This window comes from Primulina tabacum, chromosome 5 (assembly GCF_025594145.1).
Source record: "Primulina tabacum isolate GXHZ01 chromosome 5, ASM2559414v2, whole genome shotgun sequence".
Taxonomy (NCBI): Eukaryota; Viridiplantae; Streptophyta; class Magnoliopsida; order Lamiales; family Gesneriaceae; genus Primulina; species Primulina tabacum.
This window is the reverse complement of record NC_134554.1, coordinates 5,351,035-5,375,951: the sequence shown is the minus strand read 5'-3', so window position 1 is coordinate 5,375,951 and position 24,917 is coordinate 5,351,035. Positions and strand designations below refer to the sequence as shown.

Below are 24,917 nucleotides of genomic sequence, written 5' to 3'. Positions count from 1 at the left end.
ACAATCTTACGAATCTTTATCAATAAAACGTATCAATCCTACGGATATTCACGATAAAAAGTAATACACTTAACATAAAAAGTAATATTTTTTTATGAATGACCCAAATAAAAGATCCGTCTAACAAAATACGATATGTGACACCGTTACAGACAAGTTTTTGACTACATATACATGAGTTAGTCTAATTTCACCGAAAATAATTCTCAATATATCCTCACATTTTAATGAACACGCCAGGGACTTTATTCCATCTTGTGCAGACGTGCCGCTTCGTGTGGCTTTCTCAACAGTGTATTAAACTTCGATTGTGATTGTTCAAAATGGATTGTCAATAGTTCAGATTCAATTATCTTCGCAAGAACTGTTCTATTTATATTCATTTGCATTTATCCGACAGAAATTAAAATTATAAGACTAGATACAGAAAAAGACTTCGATGGTTAGGAACCTGAATGCGCAGGTTGGAATAGTCAAGAATCAAGTATCGTCATGGGCCTAAATAAATTCATGATGAGAGTTTTAGAATTTTGGATTTTATGGTTATGAAGGTAGGCCCGAAAAAATCTTCTTACTGATCAACCGAGTGACTTTGTTTAATTTCTTCGTACTGATTTCGCGTGATCAACAAACGAAATGGTTGCCGGCCGGCTCCTTAATTACGTTATTTTATATATAGATTATGTACAGAGATTCTTTTGGGGACATTAGTTATATAAATAACTCTCATTCCTGAAAAATAATTAACTTTTGGGGCCGTTTTGTTATCTATGGCTTCTACTCACTCTCAAATTATCCCAGATGAGGAAGAACCACCGTATCCCACTTCAAGATTCCGCCCATCGGGCCGACGGACAGCGTCATTTTCATCGTCCTCCACGTCGAATTCATGGGATTCATCCTTCAGCGACGAATACCCTCCATTTAGTCCAATCTCTACCCCACTCAACTTCAACGGCGGAGTTCCATTTTCTTGGGAAAAAATCCCCGGAATCCCCAAGCACCAATTAGTAGCTAAAATGGACGAATCCTCCGGGAATCTCCTCCCATTGCCGCCGGCCGGAAACTCCAACTCCTCCACCAACAAGTCTCACAACCAAGAACAGAAACATAATCACTCCGGCAATAGATTCCAAAGGGATCCATTCTTGGCGGCCTTAGTCGAATGTTCCAAGGATGGCGACCATGATCACGATGACACAAACCTTGTCCATCATGGGAATGGATCAAACTGCTGCTCCAAAATTTCAACAACTTTAAGCGATGGATTCTGGTGCATTAAGGTGTACACTTCTTGCAAGAGAACCTGCGCGATCTCGGAATCAATTGTCTGCCTACCTAAATCAAAGCCACGTTACAATCGGCTCCACCGACGCTCAAGTTAGCCCCTGTGGTCCCTTAGCTCTGATCCATGTTTCGACCACCCTTTTCGTTTTTTGGGACAAGACAACTTGTCTCTAGCCATGATGTAAAGTTTTAGTAATTAAATTTATGCATTAATTAACAAGTGGGAATTTTAATATATGTATTTAGATGTGTGTCTTATAAGTAGATCTTATGCGATTGTCATTTACTGAAAATTACGGAATGTGGTGCGATTTGCAGGTAAGTGAGAGTAATTATTGTAAAGTTGACAAACGGGCCGTCGTAAATTATCGCATTTATCATTAAATTTATTTAATTATGATGTCTATGATTTCGGATACATAATAATCTTGAAAGCTAATTATATTGTTTTTTCGTAGTCAAAGTTAGGCTAAAAAATATAATTGACACCCTAATCGAGACTGGTTATTTAAACCTCCAGCTTGATTTTTTATTCGATCAATAACCAAATGATAATTACTTAAAAAACATTTAACATCAATTAAGTAAAGACAAGAACTTGTGTGAGACGATCTCAGTGGTCGTATTTTGTGATATGGATATCTTATTTGGATCATTCATGAAAAAATATTATTTTTTATGCTAAGAGTATTACTTTTTATTGTGAATATCGGTAGAGTTGACCCGCCTCACAGATAAAGATTTGTGAGACCGTCTTACAAGAGACATACTCATAAGTCAAAAACTTGTATAAGACGGTCTCACGGGTCGTATTTTGTGAGACAGATATCTTATTTGGGTCATCCATGAAAAAGTATTATTTTTTATGCTAAGAGTATTATTTTTTATTGTGAATATTGGTAAGGTTGACCCGTCTCACAGATAAAGATTCGTGAGATCGTCTTACAAGAGATATACTCTACAGTAATATACAAGGACAAGTTGTTGATGAATTATTTAATCTTTCTTTATTGCTGATATGTAGGTGAATTATATTATGAGTATGTCTATTTTGAGACGGTATTACAGATCTTTATTTGTAAGACGAATCAACTATGTCTATATTTATAATAAAAAATAATAATTTTGACATAAAAAATAATTTTTTTCCATAAACGACCTAAATATTAATTATATCTTACAAAATTGAATTATTGAATCATTTCAGGATAATTTTTGTTTTATGTAATATATATAGACACACACGTAGGGTTGGCCCATAAATATGGTCCTAATATTAGTTAATTATATTAATATTTTATAATTCAGGGTTGGTTAGATGGACCCTACATAAAATATATACTCTTACCTTTTGTTTTCTTGAACGATGATGAATTATATTTTACATCTATGTAAAATCCCTCAATACAATGGTATTTTAAACCACAATCAGATTTGTGTGAATTAATTCTGATAAGTTTTTGCTAAAAATATACTCGATCCAATTCAATTAGACCACTTATTTAATTGACATTTTTAGTCTTGTAATCTTAAATTAGAATTTAAAAAAATAGAAATTAATTAAAGATTAGTTTCTTATCAATTTGTGTGAATAATGGGACGTTTGAAGTAAGTTTTACTATAATTATTTTCAAATATCTCATGAGAACGAATCAAACGATATGCATAAAAAATAGCTATCAGGTCTTAGATTAAACTAGCTACTTTGCACACGCGGTGCGTGTGTACAGTTTTTTTATAATTATCTATGAACTAAAGTGAAATTTGACAAATTATCGAGGGACTAAAGTGTTATTTGAAGCGTTGTAATTTAAAAAAAAAAACAAAAATGATTTTTGAAATTAAAAAAAATAAAAACAAAAATGTAATTTTGATAAGGGAAAAATTGAAAAAACAAATAACAGACCAATTTTTTTTCTTTATCAGAGAGATTCTTAATAATAGATTAAATTAAATAATAGCGTAACAATCCGTGAACTAAATAGGCCCAATTTACACATTTTCTGGCCCGTGCACCCTGGGGTGGGCGGTGCTTGAGTTGCTATCCCTTTACTTTAGATCGCGTAGCAGTCCGTTAACTGGATAGGCCCAATTTACACATTTTCCGGCCCGTGCATCCTGGGGTGGGTGGTGCTTGGGTTGCTATCCCTTTACTTTTAAATCGCTAAAGAAAATAAAACGCGATAAAAGGGTTACGGAAACGCGACTTAACATTTTCACATAGTCTCTTCTTGCTGTGAAATCGTAAATCAGCTCCCCTTCGTTTCGTGAAACCCAAGTTCCCTAGCTCCCTCTCAACTAAGCATTGACTGTTGCAAAGTGAGTTCAATTTCTTCAGGCTTCTTATCAATCCGTCGTTTCTTTGTGTTGTTAGATTTTTAATCGATGTTATTGTAATCGGAAGATAAATGAGTAGTATTTTTCCACTTTTTTCCGCGGTTGATTTCCCTGTTTGTGAGTGAAGAAAGAATTGGTGTCAAGTTTTGGGGGAATTTTCTTCTTTTTGATCATTTTATATGATTATTATTGCATGTGATTGGTGGGACTACGCATAATTTGTGATGAACGCATATATTTCTTGTGGCTATCCTAAAATGTTGAATATTTTAGGATCGCAATTAGACTTCATATGCTAGTCGCCTAGTCCATCCATATTTCTACTTTTACTTGTTCTGCCTTTTGTATATTGCTACTATTTGGCGTCGACGGTCTTAATTCTGTGCATCTTCGTCTTGTCACTAAACTGAACTTACGTTTGTTAATACACATGATAATTCATTTGTGGGGTTACCCGCAATTAAAGCTGCTTAGAGTTCATTTGGTATGTGAGCATGTGGTCAATGATTTCCATACAATTGAAAGTTTCTTCCTCCATAATTCAGCTTAGGCGGACTCTTAAGTTACAGCAGATTTGATTACCTGATTGAAAGAGCATAGGCAGTCTGTTGATACCTAGTTATCTTATTTAGATTGCTTAATATGCCTTATTCAATGTTAGAGTTCATTTATGTAGCTGAACCTGCTTGAAGTTTTATCGAGCAAAACTTGCACTGTAAAATATTTAGTAAAACTTAATAATATTCAAGCTCGAAATAATCGCAAGTGCACGATGTCAAGTAATAATATCGTGTACGAGAGTACGAGTATCGTTCCTCTGGAGACTGTATTAGCATACTAACTGTAATGCTGATTTCGGTAGCAGCAAATGTGTTAATGTGTATCACTGAGTATGAGAAACTTGTAGTGCTATTGAATGCACGGACCTTATCATGTTTTCCTTTTTCTAAATTCGAAGCCAAAAAATATCACTGTTGATATGTGGCGCTCTTTAAGGGATGGCCATCCAGTTGTGTTTGGTTTGTGTTTGTGGATTGATAACTTTATCTCCATTTATTTCTTTCTCAAACCTAGAATTTCAACATTTTTATTATATAGGAAGTGTCAGGCAAAGTTCTAAAATTTTGTCTGAGTTAATGCATGTAAGTCATGTATCCGTATTGACTCCATTCTTACACGATAAACCTTCTGTATCTTTTTTGGTAGATGTCTCGAAGATATGATAGCCGTACAACTATCTTTTCCCCAGAAGGTCGGCTTTACCAGGTTGAGTATGCAATGGAAGCCATTGGAAATGCAGGGAGCGCCATTGGGATTTTGAGTACAGATGGAGTTGTCCTAGTTGGCGAAAAGAAAGTTGTTTCTAAACTGCTCGAGACCTCAACATCAGTTGAGAAGATGTACAAGATTGATGACCACGTAGCATGTGCTGTTGCTGGGATCATGTCTGATGCCAACATACTTATCAACACAGCCAGACTCCAGGCCCAGCGTTATGCGTATGCTTACCAAGAACCGATGCCAGTGGAACAACTGGTTCAGTCTCTATGCGACACCAAGCAAGGCTACACACAGTTTGGTGGCCTCCGCCCCTTTGGTGTTTCGTTCCTGTTTGCAGGCTGGGACAAAAATTACGGATTTCAGCTTTACATGAGCGACCCTAGTGGGAATTTCAGTGGTTGGAAGGCTGCAGCAATTGGAGCTAACAACCAGGCTGCACAATCCATACTTAAGCAGGATTACAAAGACGACATGACTAGAGAAGAGGCGGTACAGCTTGCGATAAAGGTGCTCAGTAAGACAATGGATAGCACAAGTCTCAACTCAGAAAAGCTTGAATTGTCGGAGATATTTCTGTCTTCTGGGAAAGTGAAGTTTCAGGTGTGGTCTGCGGATAAACTCAACAAGTTGTTGGTGAAGTCTGGGTTGACACAACCTGCTGCTGATGCCTGAGTTATTTCAAAACAAGACTTGCTACCTTGACGCATGTTAATCGGTTCTTGTTTCCAAAAAACATTTGATTTGAAGTTACTCTCTTAAGACTATTTCATGCGTATTTTGTTCGAATCTTTGTTTTTCTATGACGTTAAATAATTTATTAGAAGCCCAATTATATGGATCCGAATTCTCAAAAATACATATTTTTTGGATTATATCCGTAAAAAACACCCCGTGTGACTTGAAGAAGTAATAATATTTAGCTTTTCGGTTGTTAAATTTAGGACGTGTTTGCAATACATTATGGTTTTTAAAAAATAATTACATTTATAGATCATGAAGTGGAGAAAATTAAAAATAGATATACCGAAAACAAAAGTTTTAATAATTGAAATATAAAAATGAATAATATTTGATAAATAAGTAATTTTAATATTAATTTTTTATTGTAAAGTTTAGATTTCATTTAAATTAAGCATAAGCTATCAAGCTGATGCAAAATCTGAATTTAACATGCAAATTGATTTTTTTAAAGCAAAAAGTTAAGAATCTCATTTTTTTTAAGTAATTACAAACAATACCTTATATGCTACTGTATTCGATTTTATTCAATTATTACAGGTATAGTTTGTGAACACAGAGTCACCTCTAGTGAGATTACTTCCTTTGACTAAAAATGAATAAGATTAGTTTGAAGTCGCTTTAATGTGACCTAATAAGATATCGAGTTGTTTTTTTTAAGAGTAGGTCTCTTGTAAGACGATTTTACGAATCTTTATATGTGAGACGTGTCAACCCTATCGATATTCACAGTAAAAAGTAACATTCTTAGCATAAAAAGTAATATTTTTTTCATGGATAACTCAAATAAAATCTTTGTCTCATAAAATATGACCCATGAAGATCGTCTCACAGTAAGTTTTTATTTTTTTAAAAAACCAATTTCGGTATATTATTATACCCAAATATGAATGCTTATCCGATCAAAATCCAAAATATTGCGGGCATTCGAAATTGGATACGTCGAACATCTTGTTGGTGGTTGGATAATTTTATTACACTATTTGATAATATGTGGGTCAATCAAATTATTATTATTTATTTCAATAAACCCTATAAAAGCTACAAATAATCCTGTTGACACTTAAAGAATAAATCGTACAAATAGTCAATAGAATAAGCTACTAATAAAATTAAGAATTTTGATGATGTACCGTTTATAAAATAAAAAAAAATAAGTCACAAACTGAATATTTTTTATGCCAAACGCTTATATTAAATTTTATATTTTATTTGCAATTTATAATATAGCATTGACATTTTTGTAATTTTTTTTATCAAATTGTAGATAATAATAAATTATTGGCAATTTTTTAAGGACACTAGTTTGAGTAAAAATCAAATTATTTTTCCTTGGTCAACTAAAGTCAAGATTGAATATTATCGTAATTTTTTCCTCATGTTATTTAATATTATGTATATATTTATTTATTTATTAGTTGGACGGATATTCATGGATCCAGCGCAAAGATTATCACCATTAAAGCACACCCACACAAATAAAGACAAACCATAGAAATACCATATATGTAATTTTCATTTTTAAAATAAAATAATCCTATTGAAATCGAACCAACCCAAGAAGCGTTTGCAAAAGCCCTTCAAGATTCGTACTGCATTATGGAAGCTGATGTCTCAATTCTGAGAAAACTCTACAGTTATTTTTGAAGATAAAAGGTTCTATTTTGTCTTGAGTGAAAGCGGGGGGTTTTCGGGTTTTGTTGAAAAAAGTTGAGATCTTTGCGGTTAGAAATTATGTTGAATTTCTGGGTATTTTTCCGCTGCCTTTTCTGTTTAATGTGTGCTTGCACGGCTTTTGGGGAGGTGGTTTTGATTGGCAACAATGTTACTTCATCCTTTCAAGACATTGAAGCTAATTTTGGTGAGTTTATTTTTTTTTCTTGTGGATGATTTGAATTTTTTATCAGGTGGCAAAACCAATCTATTACGTAGTTTTGGGATTTCTTAGGTGATTCAATATGCGCTTGATTTGAGTCTTCTCTTTCTGTGTCGAAGCTGTTTCTTGTTTTTCATGATGGACCTATTTAGATCCCATTATATCTCTCCCTTTGTTGATACTGGTTCAACTTTAAGTTATTTTAATTACTGGTGATGGAAAGACACAAACTTTATCTGGGGAATCTTGAGATTGTGTGGATGTGATGTTTGTGTATTTTAATACTTAAATTTAGCTGGGGAATTCTGGATTTGGTGTTCAAGTTTATCGAATCAGAAGGGTCACTTCTCTTGCAAAAGGATGATCAAGGCTTCCGAATTCTCCCACATTATGTTCGAGATCATACGTGCAAAGTCCTTCCTATCAAGTGATTTAGCATAGAATTGAGGACGTGTATTCCAGCAAATTAATGAAACTGTCAGGCATTAGCTTATTTTCTTGGCTGTGTTCAGACAATAATGGATAGAAAGAAACTGTGTTGAGATGGGAGTATAAGGATTGGATACATTTATTTTTTTGTGCGTTTATATTTGAGAACTTGGAAGACTGTATTTCTATTCTAGACAATCTCCCAATAACAAGGATAGACTAGGTCAGTATCCTGATTTGTTCTGTGTTTGCTGATACATATTTTTGCAATTTCAGCTCCATCGGTGAAAGGGTCGGGAATATATGGCACATTATATGTGGCAGAACCATTGGACGCATGCTCTCCTTTGACTAATAAAATTGATACAAAAATGAATGATACCAGGTATCCATTTGCATTAATGATCAGAGGAGTATGTAGCTTTGATGAGAAAGTCAGGAGAGCACAAGTTGCGGGGTTCAAAGCAGCCATCGTCTATGATAATGAGGATGGCGATTTAGTTGCAAGTATTGTTCTATCTTCAGCTCTCACCTTTACTGTGATTTCATCAATCATTTTGCGTGTTATTATAGAATTGAGGCTGCTGATTAAAGATTAGAATCAGTTTGCGCTATAAAATCATGAATTGTTGGTATTGTAAAATGTAGTGGCTGGAAATTCTGCTGGTGTAAAGATCAATGCAGTTTTTGTATCCAAAGCCTCGGGTGAAACTCTGGCAAAATACGCCGGTGCTGTTGATACTGAGATATGGATATCCCCGGTCTATGAAAACTCAGCATGGGCTATTATGGCTATATCTTTCATATCGTTACTCGCCATGTCTGCTGTGTTGGCTACTTGTTTCTTCATTCGAAGGCATCGCATCAGAAGAGAACGGCCTCAAGCTCCTCGTGTACGAGAATTTCATGGGATGAGCCGCCGCCTGGTAAAAGCTATGCCAAGCCTAAATTTTACTGCAGTTTTGGAGGACAATTGTACCTCAAGTACGTGTGCCATATGTCTTGAAGACTATAACATTGGAGAGAAGCTTAGAATTCTCCCATGCAGTCACAGTAAGCCTCTTCTTATTTTTATAGCATTTACTTGTTTCGTCTAATTTTTAAATTGTAATCCATTAGTTACTTCTTTCATTACAGAATTTCACGCCGTATGCGTCGATGCATGGCTAACATCATGGAGAACATTCTGTCCAGTCTGCAAGCGTGATGCAAGAACCAGCACGGGTGAACCACCAGCATCAGAATCTACACCTTTACTGTCATCTCCAGAATCATCTACGCTATCATCTTTTAGATCATCAGCCATGCTAATCAGCCAATCACCTCTGCAATCAACCACCTTTTCGCGTCCCCAGTCTGTCTCTACCACTCCTCACAACTCATATTACCATCAATCTCCTAACTCAAGTACAAGTCGAAGCTCAGTCGATCTAAGAAATATGTCTTCACAAAGATCTCTTGGCAGTTACTTGATTTCACCTCACTCTCTGGGTTACCCTACGCTATCGCCTCTTAATTCCAGATACACGTCTCCATATATTCCTAGCCCAAGCAATGCTTCGTCGAGTTATATTGGGTCTTCGAGTCGACCTCCTAATCCACTGCATTACAGCGAGTCAGCTGCAAGCTTTTCACCTTTTGCATCAGCCCAGTCTCTTCCAGGATGCTAATGAAGGTACCTCTGATTGTTGATTTTGCCAAAGCTTTGTCAGACGACAGCAGGATACAAAGTTGATTTGACTGGAAGATCTATACATCTATCGAGCTGTGGATGGTTTTACGTTGCGGACAGACTACAAATCTGTACATTGTAGCATAAGATATATAGTTTCTTCGTTTATGCATTTTTTTTCTTGTGAATTTACTTCTTTTCTTGTTCTTTTCCCGGCTGTTTTGGTACGGATGTTAAGTTTTGTTAGTTTAATTCCTCTTCGTCTGTTAAATTTGTTTTCACCAATTTGTTTTCCTTCGTTTTTTCGAAGTGCACTGCAGTCGTGTAAGAAGCCCACGAAGCTACATGCTATGCGCAGATCAAAAAGTGAAATTCGTCCAAATTTTCATCAACGTCACGTCCACCGGTAGTAAATACTTGAAATTCCATTCCACTGTAGGTTTGTCCATTTTTTCTTACATGATACAAACTAAGACACAAGAAGCTAAAAACAAATTGCGCTCACTTCCCTTGAACTAATTGGTTCGCCATTGTTAGTAGTAATCACAATTGTCTGCGGTTCAGTGAGCATAAACTCAGTCTTCCTTGTTCTCATTTCGATGCGAGTCTTTCGTTTCTGGGTGCACGGTGGAGTTTCTTGAATCATCAACTTGGTCCCGGATACCCACAGTCGGAGGCTCCTCCATATTTGTTGACCGAATCAGCACCATTACCAGTGCTACAAATATAAGAATGAGAACATATCTCCCTCCATGTTGTGAGTTTATGAAATCCATCAAGACAGAACCACCGTAGCGTTTTTTTATAACTCTTCCTACTCTATAACCTTCCAGAAATCTTGATACTTGAGTCCCCATATCTGTTTCATCAATCCTCTCTGAACCGATAACCTTAGTTCAAACAATAACACGACATCAATATGCATGTTTGCAATATCTTAATCGATATAGGAAGTTTGTAAAACCACAAAAATTAGTGAAGGTATCTTTATAGAGTAAGGTGCTGTCACGTACCAAATAATATCTCTCATTGCCATCCCATAACACCATCTTCGGAAGCTTTGTTTTCTCGGAGACATCAAACGATTCAGCAAAATCTTCCCACTGCTTGAACCCCACATAACCAAATACCAAGTCGCGATTTTCAGAGGCAGCAGCCTTTAGAACTTTTAACAATCCTTTTGATTTCTCATCTCCTTCATCATTCAATATCGTCACAACAATTTTTCTGGGATCATCCTCAAGCAACTCCAACGTTTCTTGATTTAATGGCAGAACCAGAGGGAAAAAATTATGTTTTATGTAATTCTCAAGAAATTTCTCTGCAATTCGTAGCAGGAGCAATAACGATTAGTATCACCATAAAGTTTGAGTCCATGATTAGTCACAGGGGGACCTTAACTCCGTAAGTGATTATAATATTCATATATTTCCATAACATTTACTATATATATGCATCAATGCCTATAATTGAAATATATAACCACTAAAGTAGAGGCATTCTAACCTTCAAGAGGCCCATAGAAAATGCTATATTCATTGGAGCCTAAGTTAATTGCAGCCAAAGCAGGTCCCTTGTCTAAATCATATTTAGTCATTATATCATCAGAGAAATCCTTGGCAACAGAAAACCATGCTCTCTTCTTATACTTGATAGCCAAATTTGATATTGTGGACTCGTTTAAGCCAAAGCCTATGAATATAGGAAAATAACTACCAGCTGCTTCAATAAATTCTCTTATAGAAGAATCAGAACTCAGAATAGCAACATCAGGAGCAACAAATTTTACTAAATGTCGAACAAGCAAATCAGCATTCCTTGGTCCATAATATTCAGTAGAAACTCCATGCGCGAATATCTTTAGAGTTGGATACCCACTGTATGAACAAAATACACAGTTACAAATACTTTCTCTATTATCATAGTAATTTATATCAGAACGATAACAAAAACTTAACAAGTTCATCCAAATAAAAAGAAAGCATACTTCTAAAAAGCCAGGCGGTTAGAATAATAATATGACACAAGGCTATGAAACATACTCAATGTCATGCTTAGAAGCAAGACTTTTATACTTGTCAGCATCTACTTTAGCAACAACTATGGGCTTCTTCAGTCCAGCTAAAATCGGGGCTGCTTTGTCTAACTGCATTTTAACATTCGTATCTGTCATTAGTCAACTTTCTAGCACGCGCCAAATAATCGGAAAGTGGACTAGAAAGAAGAAATGAAGAACAAAAAAGACATAGCCCTTGATGGGCTTAAAACATGATAAAGTCATTTCATGTGCTTCGTTCACTCGACTCTCCTCAAGTCAGTTCCACATTTAGTAAGGAAAAAAATTGAGGCATATTTGGTTAAATTCACTTCAACTATGAACGTAGTTTCATCTTTGCACGTTAGAGCAAGTCAAAATCAATGGTGTCACAAACGCTGAGACCATTTACAGAGTTCCACAGAAATCATCAATCATGTTTTTCAAATTCTCCCATTCAAAACTCTGCTGGGACCACGCCAATCCGTAATATAAACTACGAAGAAGCGCCATAGTAACACCGCCGCACATCAAGATCCGATTTTGACTATAAAAAGATGAAATGAGGTCGTAAACATAGCAAAGAAACAAACCTCTGGCGCTAGGCGCTTGCAGTGGCCACACCAGGGAGCGTAGAAGTCGACGAATACGTAATCGAACTTTGAAATGGCGGCGTCGAAGTTGGAATCGCGTAGCTCCAAGACTTTACCATCCAATTTGAACTCATATTCCGATGCCCAGATGGATGAAAGAGGCAACAGCAGCAATACCAGCAAGAGTACGTGAAGTGAAAACAGAGAGTAATAGATGGCTGATGGAGAAGGCATCATCGATCGATTCAGTGAGTTCGAAAATCGAAGTAGTAGAAACCAGAAAGTGTGTCTGGGTCCTTGGTGGTGTTACTCATTTTGCTCTTAATTTAAATTTTTTTAATAGATTTTAATTTAACATTTATTCTTTTTGCAAAGTTGATATTTTTACTTTTACGAATAAATAGTTTATTTTATTTAATAATTTAGATGCATTTTTAAAAATAATAATAATAACGACAATTTAGTTGCATTTGATGGATCTTTTGGTAGTCCTTGGTCTGTACCAAAAAAATAAAAAAAATACTTCTCATTTCGTGTGAATATGCAAAACATTTTTGTGCAGGTGTCTACATTTTGACACATAAATACATGAAAAAAAGTAAAAAAAAATGTTTTAATTTTAGTAAGATGTAATAACTCTCATTATAAAGAAATGATCGTAGCTCTACTCAAAGGTAATAGATTGAAATGGTAAATTAATACAGAACAATAGCAAGAGATGATTATAGAAACACCTGAGTTTGTCAACTACTCATAAGTTGAATGGCCAAGCATCCAAATTTCAGAAACAATAACAACCAAATATGTGGAAATGAATATGCAAAACAGGTGCTAAATCATCCAAAAGTGGCCCTGAATCAGAATATATATTCCTGTTTCGTACTGTCTGCTTCGCTTGGCCTGGACTGATTCATGCTAGCCTTGGCATCGGCAAGGAATTTAGGGTCTGGTTCGTGTTTGTCTGAAGGTTCTTTCATGGCCAAGTAAATGTATAATCCGATAACCACATTCACAGAGATAACTGCGAGTATTCCACTCTACAGTGTCATGGACTCAAGTGACAACTGAGTACTACCTGTTCTAAAAGCATGACAGTAGGTATTAGAAAAATAGATACAGCCATAGAATATGAACTTTTTGGTTTCTTGACTCGAAATTCAGCTGTACGTCAGGTGCTACTTGGTATGTGCATGAGCGAGGTAAGGAGATGATGCAGAGTTGATTCACAGTATACTAGACACATCTTTAGACAACAGAAGAATAAAATTTTGAAACAGGAACCATGGACAGCAGTACAATGTTCAATCAATAGGGTGTCCTATTTCCACAGGTGTATTAGAACCTTTGGCTGGTTGGTTATTTTCATCAGAGTCATGGCGCTTGCTACACCTACTTATGCGATGCTTTATGCAGCCTTTCATAGTGCAAAACCGATAATTATTTGATTGAATCGATAGCATAATTGGCAATAGTACAAACCCAATAATTTCTTCTAAAAAAACTTGTATTCCATGTGCTGCCTAACCAGTGAGAATTATGTAACAAAAGCATAAACCCACACTCACTTTTTAACAAGAACCTTTGGAAGAGGTCAAGTTCACAGCTTGTTTCTTAATTTTTTTTCTTATCTGACCATATCTCCAAGATAAAATTTGAGAACATTTTGCGTGGTTTCATTAACCAAAAGCCACCATTTTATAATTTGTTGATAAAAACGCATGCTTACCCGGTGATAACTTGTGATTGAATCCATACAGAATTGCAACAGGTGCTGCCCACATAAATATGGATGTAATAAAAAACTTGTTTACAACCCCAATCATTGTTCCTCCAATCTATGAAGAATCAAGTGAACTTATAAATAAACAAGCATTCAGTGACGACGACGTTGAAGCCTTAAGTCATGAAGAGAGAAAGACGGGGAGAACCAACCACAAATTTAGCAAGAACTCGTCACGATTGAAAAATAAGAACCATACAAGTACCAATCTTTTAGCTTACTAGGACAAAGGAAGGGAGAATAAAAATTTAACCAAAATTCAGAGAATCACGACTAGACCCTGAGGTACTCTTATGGGGAGAGATTGTTTGTCCATTCAATAGCTAGAGTTGGGAATCTTGACATCTAAATTGCGGCCTATTTCATGAAACGGACTCGTAATATAGTGGAAGAAGCTTAAAAAGAAGGCCTTGTTTCATTACCAAAAGAAAAAGGTCTTTAAAACACATTGTTTTTTCACACCGAATTTAGAAAATTAAAAATTATAATTCAGATACCAAAATTTGATCTTCTAGTTTTGTGCCAAAAAATTAGAATTTTGTATACTCAATTTGAGTTACTTGGTACCTGAAATGTGTAAATGTATGTCATAACTTTTTGTACCTATATTGCCCTAAAAACATGTAACAAAATTATAAATGCATACTAATTTGACTTAATTAGTACCTAAAATTCACATAATTGTATCATAATTTCACCGACATGTACATACATTTTTTGCATATAGTTTTCGTGTCGTACATATACTATAAAAATTACACTTGATAAAAGTATATCAATACCCAAAATTTATACATTTATACCAAAATTTCGATGAAACATGACTATTTAGTATTTATGTCCCAAAAGAGTTAGGTAATTGAATTGTTAAAACACGCAGATCCAGAGAGTGCTAAGACCAAGTTTCTTTTGACATTGGACCTAGGCACCGAATCACAAGTTGTCTTATGTTACTTCAACGCTATTTAAGAGTGACGGATTGGGGGGGGGGGGGGGGGGCATTACTAGTTGTATAAGAATATAAAATTATGATATTTGCCAGATGTCTTCAGCAAGTCAGAATACAAGAATGCTTAGAATAAATAAAAGGTCTAAAGCAAAACTTGAAAGATCATAAAATGGAGATATCACACACTACATTATGGGCATTAACACGGTTGGGCACTCAAACTGAACCAAGAATCTATGAAAGATCTGAAATGATTGGTCAGTATCTGGTGTTGCACTTGAATGCTTTCACTCCATTTGCAACCACAGGAACAAGACAAAACAAACGAACATTGTTCAAGGGAGAGGAGAGATGGCTGATAGCACCCTTGTTGACAGTTTGGAAGAAGATGATATTTTAAATCTTAATGCAACAAACTTCCTAAATAGTGACGTCGATGCAAACTTGACGCACATGGGTATCACAACTCAGTCGCATGCAGCAGAAATCAGAAAAAAGCTTGCAGAATCTCAAGAACCATGGCATATCATATCACCGGTCTTCATGTTAGGATGAAGATGGTTAAGAAGAACCTGCCACACCAGGGAAGAGCTCGGCTATTTTATTAAACACGTCCATAACCTGATACAAAGAAAATGAATCAGCTTCAATGCGAAAAAAGCCCAAGGGCAGGAGCATACAGCTAGAAGTTATGGTGGAGAGAAACATCAAGATAGTATTCATGTTTAATTCAAATGGTTTATGTCCTCAGAAAGCCAAGATATGTCACTGTTCATTGTTACCTCTTTGTCATTTTGATACTTGGCAATATTTAAGGGATTTTGAGAACACTGCATAAATAGCCAAAATTAGAATGTTTGTAAGCATAAATTTATAGCAAGGTTTGCTCGGAGGCCACAAAAATAAAGCAGAAATAAATGATAAAGGACAAAGAAGACGCTAACTTCCATGATGGCTGCTTGAACTCTTGGATTTTGAAATGCCATGGCAACATCAGGATTTGCCATTATTTTAGTAATGGCTTCCTCAGGAGTAAGGCCTATCTCATCTGAAACAGTTAGAGAAGACGAGGAACAATGAATATAAAATTTTAAGAATATCTGATTTAAGAAAAGACAAGATATTGATTTTGATGTGAACAAACTGAGAGTTTTGGTTGAGAAATAGGGAAAAACAATCTATATTTTGATACTCACCAAACTGCTGCTTGATCTCAGGACTGTTGAGGTCGAAACTTTTTAAGGATTCCGCCATGCGATTGTCCCATTGAGGGCTTCCCCCCATATTGTTTCTGGGGATTTTAAAGCACATTAAGTCAAAAAAAGTCAGTTTCTGTTTTAATGCAACAGATTTAGATGTGTCAACAAATCGGAGATTATACAACAGAAATGGCACTGAAAGTAGTTTTAATTCCAGTAGTAGCTTCTAATAGACATATTCTTGCTGTATGAATAATTAACTTGAAGAAAATGAATAAAATACTCCTGGTAGAAAACTAAAACGGAGTGACAGCTAGTACACAAGTATTTAACGTAAGTAGTTGAATTCTTAGAAAGAGTATGAGCGCGCAAAGGTGCAGCTAAAAGATATCAATTCAAGTACCTAGTCCATCTAATTCTCAAATACAAGCTAGCAAGCACAATAGGATTACAATTTTAAAACAAATGATGCCACAGCAGGCATAATAGAACAGACAGAGAACTTGTGAGCAACTGCGAAGAGAAGTTTGAAAATGCACGCTTACAGCATATCTTGAAGTTGTTGACGGTATTGTGGACTTTGTAGCATCCCTATGGCACATGAAATAGCCTTTACAATTCATTTTACTACAATTCAATTCAAGCATTCATAAATTCCAAGGCCAATCAAATAACAAACTAACATTTAAAGGTGGCAGGATTCCTCATCTCCTCGGGTAAGTAGCTGCATAGATAATTTAAAAAAACAATTGTAATGCTATTAATAAGCTGGGGAAGGTTCACACGACATTTTATGTGCCTGCCGAGTCTAATGAAAGAAAACATCAAATAACTGAAGGTATATAATACAGATGAACTTTAGGTAATCAGTTCCACGAAATAGAAGTCAAAGCCTTGTTAGCATTGGCGTTTGGCAGCATTCTAACTCTTGTTGTGGAGATAAGTAAAGTTATAACTGATGCCAACAATTTGAAACTCAATAAAAAATTTACTTTAAACCGTCATAAACTCAGAAGTAATAATATGTGTCTGATATGTAGAAAGATCGTTTGTCAAACAAAACGAAGATTAATGCATTGATTGAAAATTTTTCAAGATCATTAAGATGACATTAGCAATGGATGGATATCGTATGTGTGCCATTTGCCTGAATATGAAACGGAATAGAAAGCCAAATGAAATCGTACGGAAAAATCATTTTTTGTACTGTTGGATCTTCCATCATTTTCTCCAGAGCTTCCACAGACAAGAGAGAATTTGTGTTTCCTGTTCATCAAATCAAAAGGCATAAAAGCTTATTAGGAAAAGCATAAAAGCTTATTAGGTTTGTTTACAGGAAATGTAAAACAGAGGAATACTCAAAGATAAAGATACGAGAAGCATTATAGATTTCTAGCATAATTACAAAGCTCAAACTTATCAGAACACGTATGGGCATTATGTGGATGTGTGCAAAACATCCATCCTCAATCAAATTTTAGGTCAATGCTTGTAGTTTCCATTTAAAAAAGGCCAACTTCTCTTCACTAAACAGAGAAGAAATAATTATGTAAAGAGCTAAAGCAGGGTCTGATGCGCAAAGAATATGCTGCCACCAAGAATTAAAAGATGCACCCCCAATCCTTAACGTAAAAACAAATCGAACAAACGAGATAAGAAAATAGTGATCACAAAGACCATCAGATTAGTCACAGCATGGAGGTTACTTACGAGTGTTATGGACCTAAATATTTTGATAAACTCGTGAATTTTTTTAATTTAGAGGTGGCAAGCCTTGTATTTTAAAAAAAATACACATGAATTCAAAGGTTTTTTTTCCATTTTGGAGGGTGAACTACTCCAGGGCACTGCCCACTCAGCCTGCTTGGTTTGGTCCACCCCTAAACGCATGATCGTCAGTTTCACGCAAGATTCTGGTGGCTATCCTATATCAGCTAATAAATTATGTCAATGTGTACTGGAAAACTAAAAGGATCCATAGTGTGAAGGGAATTTACTTATATTACATTCTGTCATATAATCTATTTGTCATTACAAATTTGAGTACCTCATGGGAAGTATCTATCAATTATAATGTCTGCCTCACACCTTAATAATTTAATTGTACATACGATTAACAGAATGAACATGTAATACAATTCACACATACCTGTGAAGGGAACTTTTGAAGCTCCAGTTCCTTGTTTGGATGACATGCCTTTTAGAGAATCCTTCAAAAATGTTTCAAAAATTATTTATGACGATACTGATGCTTTAGTAACTCATCACAGCATTCTCTGATCAAAGTTCAACTCACTGACTGAGAAGCCTGGGGATCATCCGGAGAATTTGTCTGAACAGATTCTCTGTAGCTCTCGAAAGCATTTTTCCTGAACGTTTCTTCTGGATAAACATCTACAAAAGCTGTAAAAAATACATAAATTCAGGCACTAAGTCGCTAATGATATTGAGAATAGCAGGTTCAATTGGCATCAACCAAGCAAACTGGAATCAGGAAAAGCCAGAAATTTCCATACACCAGTAAAATGATAGAGAATCGATGAAAAGAGAGAGGTTTTTAATTTCATCATTTTCTAAGCTTCACAAAACTGCATTCTACTTTAGACAATATGGGATCAAGACACACCATAACCGTTTCGTTCTTTCTTGGGTTCCACGCTATCATTGACAGATACAGATGGAGGCTCCTCCAAATTGGTTGCAGGTACATTAACAGTTAAGGGTTGAGACGCCAATGTTACTGGGTTTGATTTTCTAGCTGAATCTGGTGTCAGGGCTGTTGCTGGGGGAAAAGGAAAGGGTGAGGGTGCGCCAGGTGAAAAGGAAGCATTATTAGATGCATTATTCTGAGCATTCATCTGTTGTGTGAAGGTTTTGAAGGCTTGTTCCATTGCATATTTCTGTAAACAAAATATATTTTTGAGAATATCAGAGGCATCACATGTCACCACAGTTACAACTTACAAGTGCCACATAAGTTAATCTGTTATCATCAGTCAGTATATGTGCAAACTAACTTTTTAAAAATAGAAAGATGCATATACTTAGCACACAGAAATAATTGTCCCATGTAGAAGTTACTAACCTTTGTTCTTCCAGCCAGCTGAGAAAACAAACCATCAGAAAAAAGGGTTTAAGATTAGCATAGAGTAGAAAGAAGAATTGGTTATAAGAGAGATACTTCAAAGGAGAAATAAGCAGCCACCTTGTACTCACCCATGAAAAAAGTGCTGATAAACCAACACCAACACCAATCCAGAAGAGAGGTGACCCCCTGTTTTCAGAAGGATATAGGACGTTGGAGAGAAAAAGTAAGACTTAAGTCCAAGAAGAAATCCCATATTCAATATCTTAGGTGATCAAACTTGCAAATTCTGTATAATCCAATTGCCGAAAGAAAAATTAACATTTATATAATATTACACTTGAGAAGGAGGCGGCGGCACTGAAATCTGTGGATTTGCACCAACCGATGATGTTTGTTGGCCACTTGAAGAAGTAATGCTCGCAAAGCAGTCCTGCAGAACTTTCTCCTGCACTGAATGAGAATGGGGATAGGAGGATAAACAAGAGCACAGAACATGAGAGAAAAGTGGTAATAGATGGCAATGCGTGTCTTTACTGACTCAACCCCATTTTTAGTTATGGTAGACAAACAGAAAATAAGTGAATAAACAAAAAGCTGACAGAAATTCGTGTAAACGTCTGAAAAAATATATATAAATAAAATTTGAAATCACGGTACAGTGCAAGAACGAACAAAGTTCTTAGGCAATTTCTGCACCAAATATTATATTCATCTCCAACCTATCTACTTCAAATCTTACGCTAAAAAGAATAATCTCAGAATATTCCCTTTTAAAAATATATTTAAATTATTTCTTATTAATTATTAAATATATATTTCTAATTTTATTAATATAATTATAAGTATCGTTTAATATTTATTTAAATTGTTTAATTATTATTTAAATTGTTTAATATTTATTTAAATTGTTTAATAATTATTAAAAATTTATTTAACTGTTTAATATTATACGAATTGAAACATAAATTATTTAAATTGATAAAATATAATAATACATGACATTGAATTAAAAAAATATAGTACAAATACATGACATTAAATTAAAAAATACAATTTCAATTATTTGAATGACCATATTCATCCCATAAATGATCAATCAAAGCATTTCGTAATGCAAAGTGGGCGTCTTTGTCTTTTATTTTTTTATATCGAGCGAGAAATTCTGGAAATCTGATATGTTCATTGACAACAATTTCTACCACTGGAGTCGGTGCTTCCCTTGCATCTTGAATTGGTGCACTAAGATCACGTTCATCTTCGATTATCATATTGTGCATTATAATGCATGCTTTCATTACATCATGCAAATGATTTTTCTTCCAACCACGGGCGGGAGATGCCACAATTGCAAATCGTAATTGAAGAACGCCGAATGCATGCTCCACATCTTTCCTGCATGACTCTTTGTTTCATCGCAAAATACTGCTTCTTTGGACCACGCGGATCATGGATAGTCTGCACAATAGTTGACCATTTTGGATAAATACTATCAGCTAGATAATATCCAGTATCATATTCTTTGCTTCCAATATTGTAATGAGCTGGAGGAGCAATTCCTTGTGCAAGATTGGAAAATAGACTTGACGACTCTAAAACATTTATATCATTATTGGTTCCGGGCATACCAAAATATGCATGTCTTATCCAAAGATCATAATCAGCCACCGCTTCTAAAATGATTGTTGGAGAACCACTACGACCTGCATATTGTCCCGCCCAAGCCGTGGGGCAATTTTTCCACCTCCAATGCATACAATCGAGACTTCCCAACATTCCAGGAAAACCTCGTTGTTTGCCAATATAGAGTAGTCTAGCAACATCATTGGCCGTAGGCGATCTCAAGTACTGCCCAGCAAAAACTTCCACTATAGCTCGACAAAAGCGTTGCATACACTGAATTGCAGTCGATTCTCCTATTTGGATGTGTTCTTCAGTAGCATCCGCAGGTAAGGCATATGCTAGCATTCTCAATGCAGCAGTTGCTTTTTGATTAGTCGACAGCCCGAGCCGTCCCAAACTATCACTTCGTTGTATGAAATAAACATCGTGATTCTGTATACCATCTACTATCCGAAGGAAAAGATTCCGAGACATTCGAAATCGTCTACGGAACATTGCTTCATTATATACTGGATTTTCAGCAAAATAGTCGTTAAACAACTTACGATCAGCAATTTGACGGTCGCGTCGATGAATATGTTTAACGACGGTCGCGTCGAATGAATATTCATTTTCAGCATTGCGTCAAATTGCTGATCGTAAGTTGTTTAACGACTATTTTGCTGAAAATCCAGTATATAATGAAGCAATGTTCCGTAGACGATTTCGAATGTCTCGGAATCTTTTCCTTCGGATAGTAGATAGTATACAGAATCACGATGTTTATTTCATACAACGAAGTGATAGTTTGGGACGGCTCGGGCTGTCGACTAATCAAAAAGCAACTGCTGCATTGAGAATGCTAGCATATGCCTTACCTGCGGATGCTACTGAAGAACACATCCAAATAGGAGAATCGACTGCAATTCAGTGTATGCAACGCTTTTGTCGAGCTATAGTGGAAGTTTTTGCTGGGCAGTACTTGAGATCACCTACGGCCAATGATGTTGCTAGACTACTCTATATTGGCAAACAACGAGGTTTTCCTGGAATGTTGGGAAGTCTCGACTGTATGCATTGGAGGTGGAAAAATTGACCCACGGCTTGGGCGGGACAATATGCAGGTCGTAGTGGTTCTCCAACAATCATTTTAGAAGCGGTGGCTGATTATGATCTTTGGATAAGACATGCATATTTTGGTATGCCCGGAACCAATAATGATATAAATGTTTTAGAGTCGTCCAGTCTATTTTCCAATCTTGCACAAGGAATTGCTCCTCCAGCTCATTACAATATTGGAAGCAAAGAATATGATACTGGATATTATCTAGCTGATAGTATTTATCCAAAATGGTCAACTATTGTGCAGACTATCCATGATCCGCGTGGTCCAAAGAAGCAGTATTTTGCGATGAAACAAAGAGTCATGCAGGAAAGATGTGGAGCATGCATTCGGCGTTCTTCAATTACGATTTGCAATTGTGGCATCTCCCGCCCGTGGTTGGAAGAAAAATCATTTGCATGATGTAATGAAAGCATGCATTATAATGCACAATATGATAATCGAAGATGAACGTGATCTTAGTGCACCAATTCAAGATGCAAGGGAAGCACCGACTCCAGTGGTAGAAATTGTTGTCAATGAACATATCAGATTTCCAGAATTTCTCGCTCGATATAAAAAAATAAAAGACAAAGACGCCCACTTTGCATTACGAAATGCTTTGATTGATCATTTATGGGATGAATATGGTCATTCAAATAATTGAAATTGTATTTTTTAATTTAATGTCATGTATTTGTACTATATTTTTTTAATTCAATGTCATGTATTATTATATTTTATCAATTTAAATAATTTATGTTTCAATTCGTATAATATTAAACAGTTAAATAAATTTTTAATGATTATTAAACAATTTAAATAAATATTAAACGATACTTATAATTATATTAATAAAATTAGAAATATATATTTAATAATTAATAAGAAATAATTTAAATATATTTTTAAAAATGAATATTCTGAGAATATTCTTTTCAGCGAAAGATATGAAGTAGATGGTTTGGAGATGAATATAATATTTGGTACAGAAATTGCACTATTTTAAAATAAATTTTCTTCAAAATAGGATTTTTGGTTGGAGATGGCATAACTATTTAAAACTGGACAGGGAAAAGGTGCATTGTTAACAAACGAACACAATCCTGAGTATGTAAAGCAAATATCTTTCATCAAGATAACAACATAAATAAATCATCAACTGCAACCGAAAAATGAACACACAGAAACATACGTCGAAGAAGTGAGGATGCTTGGAAGGATTACCTATAATTTTGGTGGCTTTGGTCGCCTGAAATAAAGAGACAACTGAAAAAGACGAACAGGATTTCGCTTGTCCAGCATTTTTTCCAGTTTTCTGGGAGGAGTTTGCAAGACCCTCGGTGGATTTGTGAAAGAATAATGGTTTTCTTGGATTTGGAGAGAGCCCGGGTACAATTTTGTGATACGAAACAAGGACGAGATTATCCATTTTACATGTAAAATAATACCTGAAATTGGAAGTAAAAATCTTGGTTTTACCTCCGTTTTTCAGAGCTCGAGAAGTGGGAGCTGCCGGTTGGCTTCTGTGGAACTCAAAGGTCAAATATCTTGACTGAAATGGACCTGGGCTTGTTAATTGGGGTCTCTCTTAAGACGTTGGGCTTCCAGCTTGGTCCAAATAACTATATATCATGTGGACTTTAGAGAGAGCTAAAATGATGGCCCGTGAATTGGGATTATATTAAGAGATGGATATGGCAAAAATTTGTATGACCGGGTCGTATTTTGTAATATGGATCTCTTATTTGGGTCATCCATTAAAAAATATTATTTTTTATGCTAAGAGTATTACTTTTTATTGTGAATATGACATGTATCACAGATAAAGATTCGTGAGACCGTCTCACAAGAGTCATAGTCTCGAGAAAAACAGTGTGTATACAGTCTTTTGGGCCTACAGTCCTTCGATCATCCATATATCACAGCGCAGGATCCATAGCAGAATACATGAATTAAAAAGCAATAAGTGCGGAGAATCATGCTTCTGGGATATGCAAGTCCCCCGCAAGTGGGACAACATGCTCGGTGCACGACACCTCAATCAACACGAAACTCTTGGTCCAAATTAAATTTGATTTGGCAATGGTGCCCACAAATTGTGACTCCTGCGATTAAATGAAAAGTCGTGGGGTCAAATTTCACTATTTCCCCCGTCCTCAAAGTCGAGCTTTTCCTTCTGTATAGATAAGATCTCCACATCATCTTTTTTCCGTCGTAGAATTGTTGTAGAGGGAGACACCAACACAAGCTCCAAGCTCCCACATTTCAAGAATCAATCAATTCAGTTATTCTCCACTTGTTTCACAAGTTTTCTTTTCAAAATCATGTGAGATACGTTTACTCGATTATCTAGGTTTGAACTCGTACTTTTTTTTTTTGTTAAAAGATATTTATATCACTGCATCATACGTTAGATGACTCTAGTTTCACTGCTTGGTTACATATCTTCTAAATAAAATATTATAGATTCATCGAAAATTAAATTTCAGCTTCACGCATATTTTTAAAGATGAGATATAATTCATTATGTTGAAGAAGATGCCATGTAATCTTCTATTGTAATAAATAGTGATAGAGAACATGTGATGTATGAGCACTACTCGTGAAGCATGATGTCCTCTTTCGTGGTCCATTTGAAAATTAATAATACGGTGGGAACCAAGCATTGTCTTAACTTTCAATCCAAGGAAATTAGTATGGGTACCGTAAGTCGAGTGGATTAATAATTAAGCGAATTCTAGAAGCTTTTTGGTTTAGTTTAATTCAATTTAGAATTGTAAATATGTGGTTAACATGATATCAACATGTCTGAAAGTTATTAGTAATGATGGTTGGGTGACTGGATCCTATAATTTGTCAAACTAAATTGATTAAGTACCATTAATTTAAACCCAACAACGTTGTTTGGGTAATATGTCGACTTCAATTGGGGAATCGAATTTCTAAAAT

General features: G+C 35.5%; 5 protein-coding genes and 1 long non-coding RNA gene across 6 annotated transcripts; 3 read left to right on the top strand and 3 right to left on the bottom strand.

The window, feature by feature from the left end:
- Positions 1–770: 770 nt before the first annotated feature.
- LOC142547607 (uncharacterized) lies at positions 771–1,385 on the top strand. Its single transcript, XM_075655970.1, has one exon. The coding sequence runs from the start codon at positions 771–773 to the stop codon at positions 1,383–1,385; it is 615 nt and encodes a 204-aa protein (XP_075512085.1).
- A 2,083-nt stretch (positions 1,386–3,468) lies between these two features.
- On the top strand, positions 3,469–5,741 carry LOC142545831 (proteasome subunit alpha type-4-like). Its single transcript, XM_075653229.1, has 2 exons — positions 3,469–3,606; positions 4,831–5,741. The coding sequence occupies exon 2, from the start codon at positions 4,831–4,833 to the stop codon at positions 5,575–5,577; it is 747 nt and encodes a 248-aa protein (XP_075509344.1). The 5' UTR covers positions 3,469–3,606; the 3' UTR covers positions 5,578–5,741.
- Positions 5,742–7,160: 1,419 nt separating this feature from the next.
- Positions 7,161–9,872, top strand: LOC142545830 (receptor homology region, transmembrane domain- and RING domain-containing protein 2-like). The gene is made up of 4 exons (XM_075653228.1): positions 7,161–7,504; positions 8,225–8,455; positions 8,597–9,001; positions 9,086–9,872. The coding sequence occupies exons 1-4, from the start codon at positions 7,378–7,380 to the stop codon at positions 9,616–9,618; spliced, it is 1,296 nt and encodes a 431-aa protein (XP_075509343.1). The 5' UTR covers positions 7,161–7,377; the 3' UTR covers positions 9,619–9,872.
- A 155-nt stretch (positions 9,873–10,027) lies between these two features.
- LOC142545829 (protein disulfide isomerase-like 5-2) lies at positions 10,028–12,687 on the bottom strand. The gene is made up of 5 exons (XM_075653227.1): positions 12,249–12,687; positions 11,663–11,766; positions 11,127–11,497; positions 10,634–10,941; positions 10,028–10,510 (listed from the first exon to the last, which is right to left on the bottom strand). The coding sequence occupies exons 1-5, from the start codon at positions 12,483–12,485 to the stop codon at positions 10,196–10,198; spliced, it is 1,335 nt and encodes a 444-aa protein (XP_075509342.1). The 5' UTR covers positions 12,486–12,687; the 3' UTR covers positions 10,028–10,195.
- A 163-nt stretch (positions 12,688–12,850) lies between these two features.
- On the bottom strand, positions 12,851–14,467 carry LOC142544639 (uncharacterized). The gene is made up of 2 exons (XR_012820072.1): positions 13,975–14,467; positions 12,851–13,323 (listed from the first exon to the last, which is right to left on the bottom strand). It is a non-coding gene; the product is annotated as an uncharacterized LOC142544639 (long non-coding RNA).
- A 569-nt stretch (positions 14,468–15,036) lies between these two features.
- Positions 15,037–23,513, bottom strand: LOC142545828 (protein TIC 40, chloroplastic-like). The gene is made up of 14 exons (XM_075653226.1): positions 23,193–23,513; positions 19,600–19,714; positions 19,393–19,450; positions 19,262–19,279; positions 18,803–19,076; positions 18,473–18,579; positions 18,326–18,386; positions 17,364–17,442; positions 16,860–16,900; positions 16,722–16,767; positions 16,174–16,268; positions 15,922–16,025; positions 15,760–15,807; positions 15,037–15,598 (listed from the first exon to the last, which is right to left on the bottom strand). Exons 1-14 carry the CDS (start codon positions 23,395–23,397, stop codon positions 15,539–15,541), a joined length of 1,311 nt encoding a protein of 436 aa, XP_075509341.1. The 5' UTR covers positions 23,398–23,513; the 3' UTR covers positions 15,037–15,538.
- Between the last annotated feature and the right edge of the window lie 1,404 nt (positions 23,514–24,917).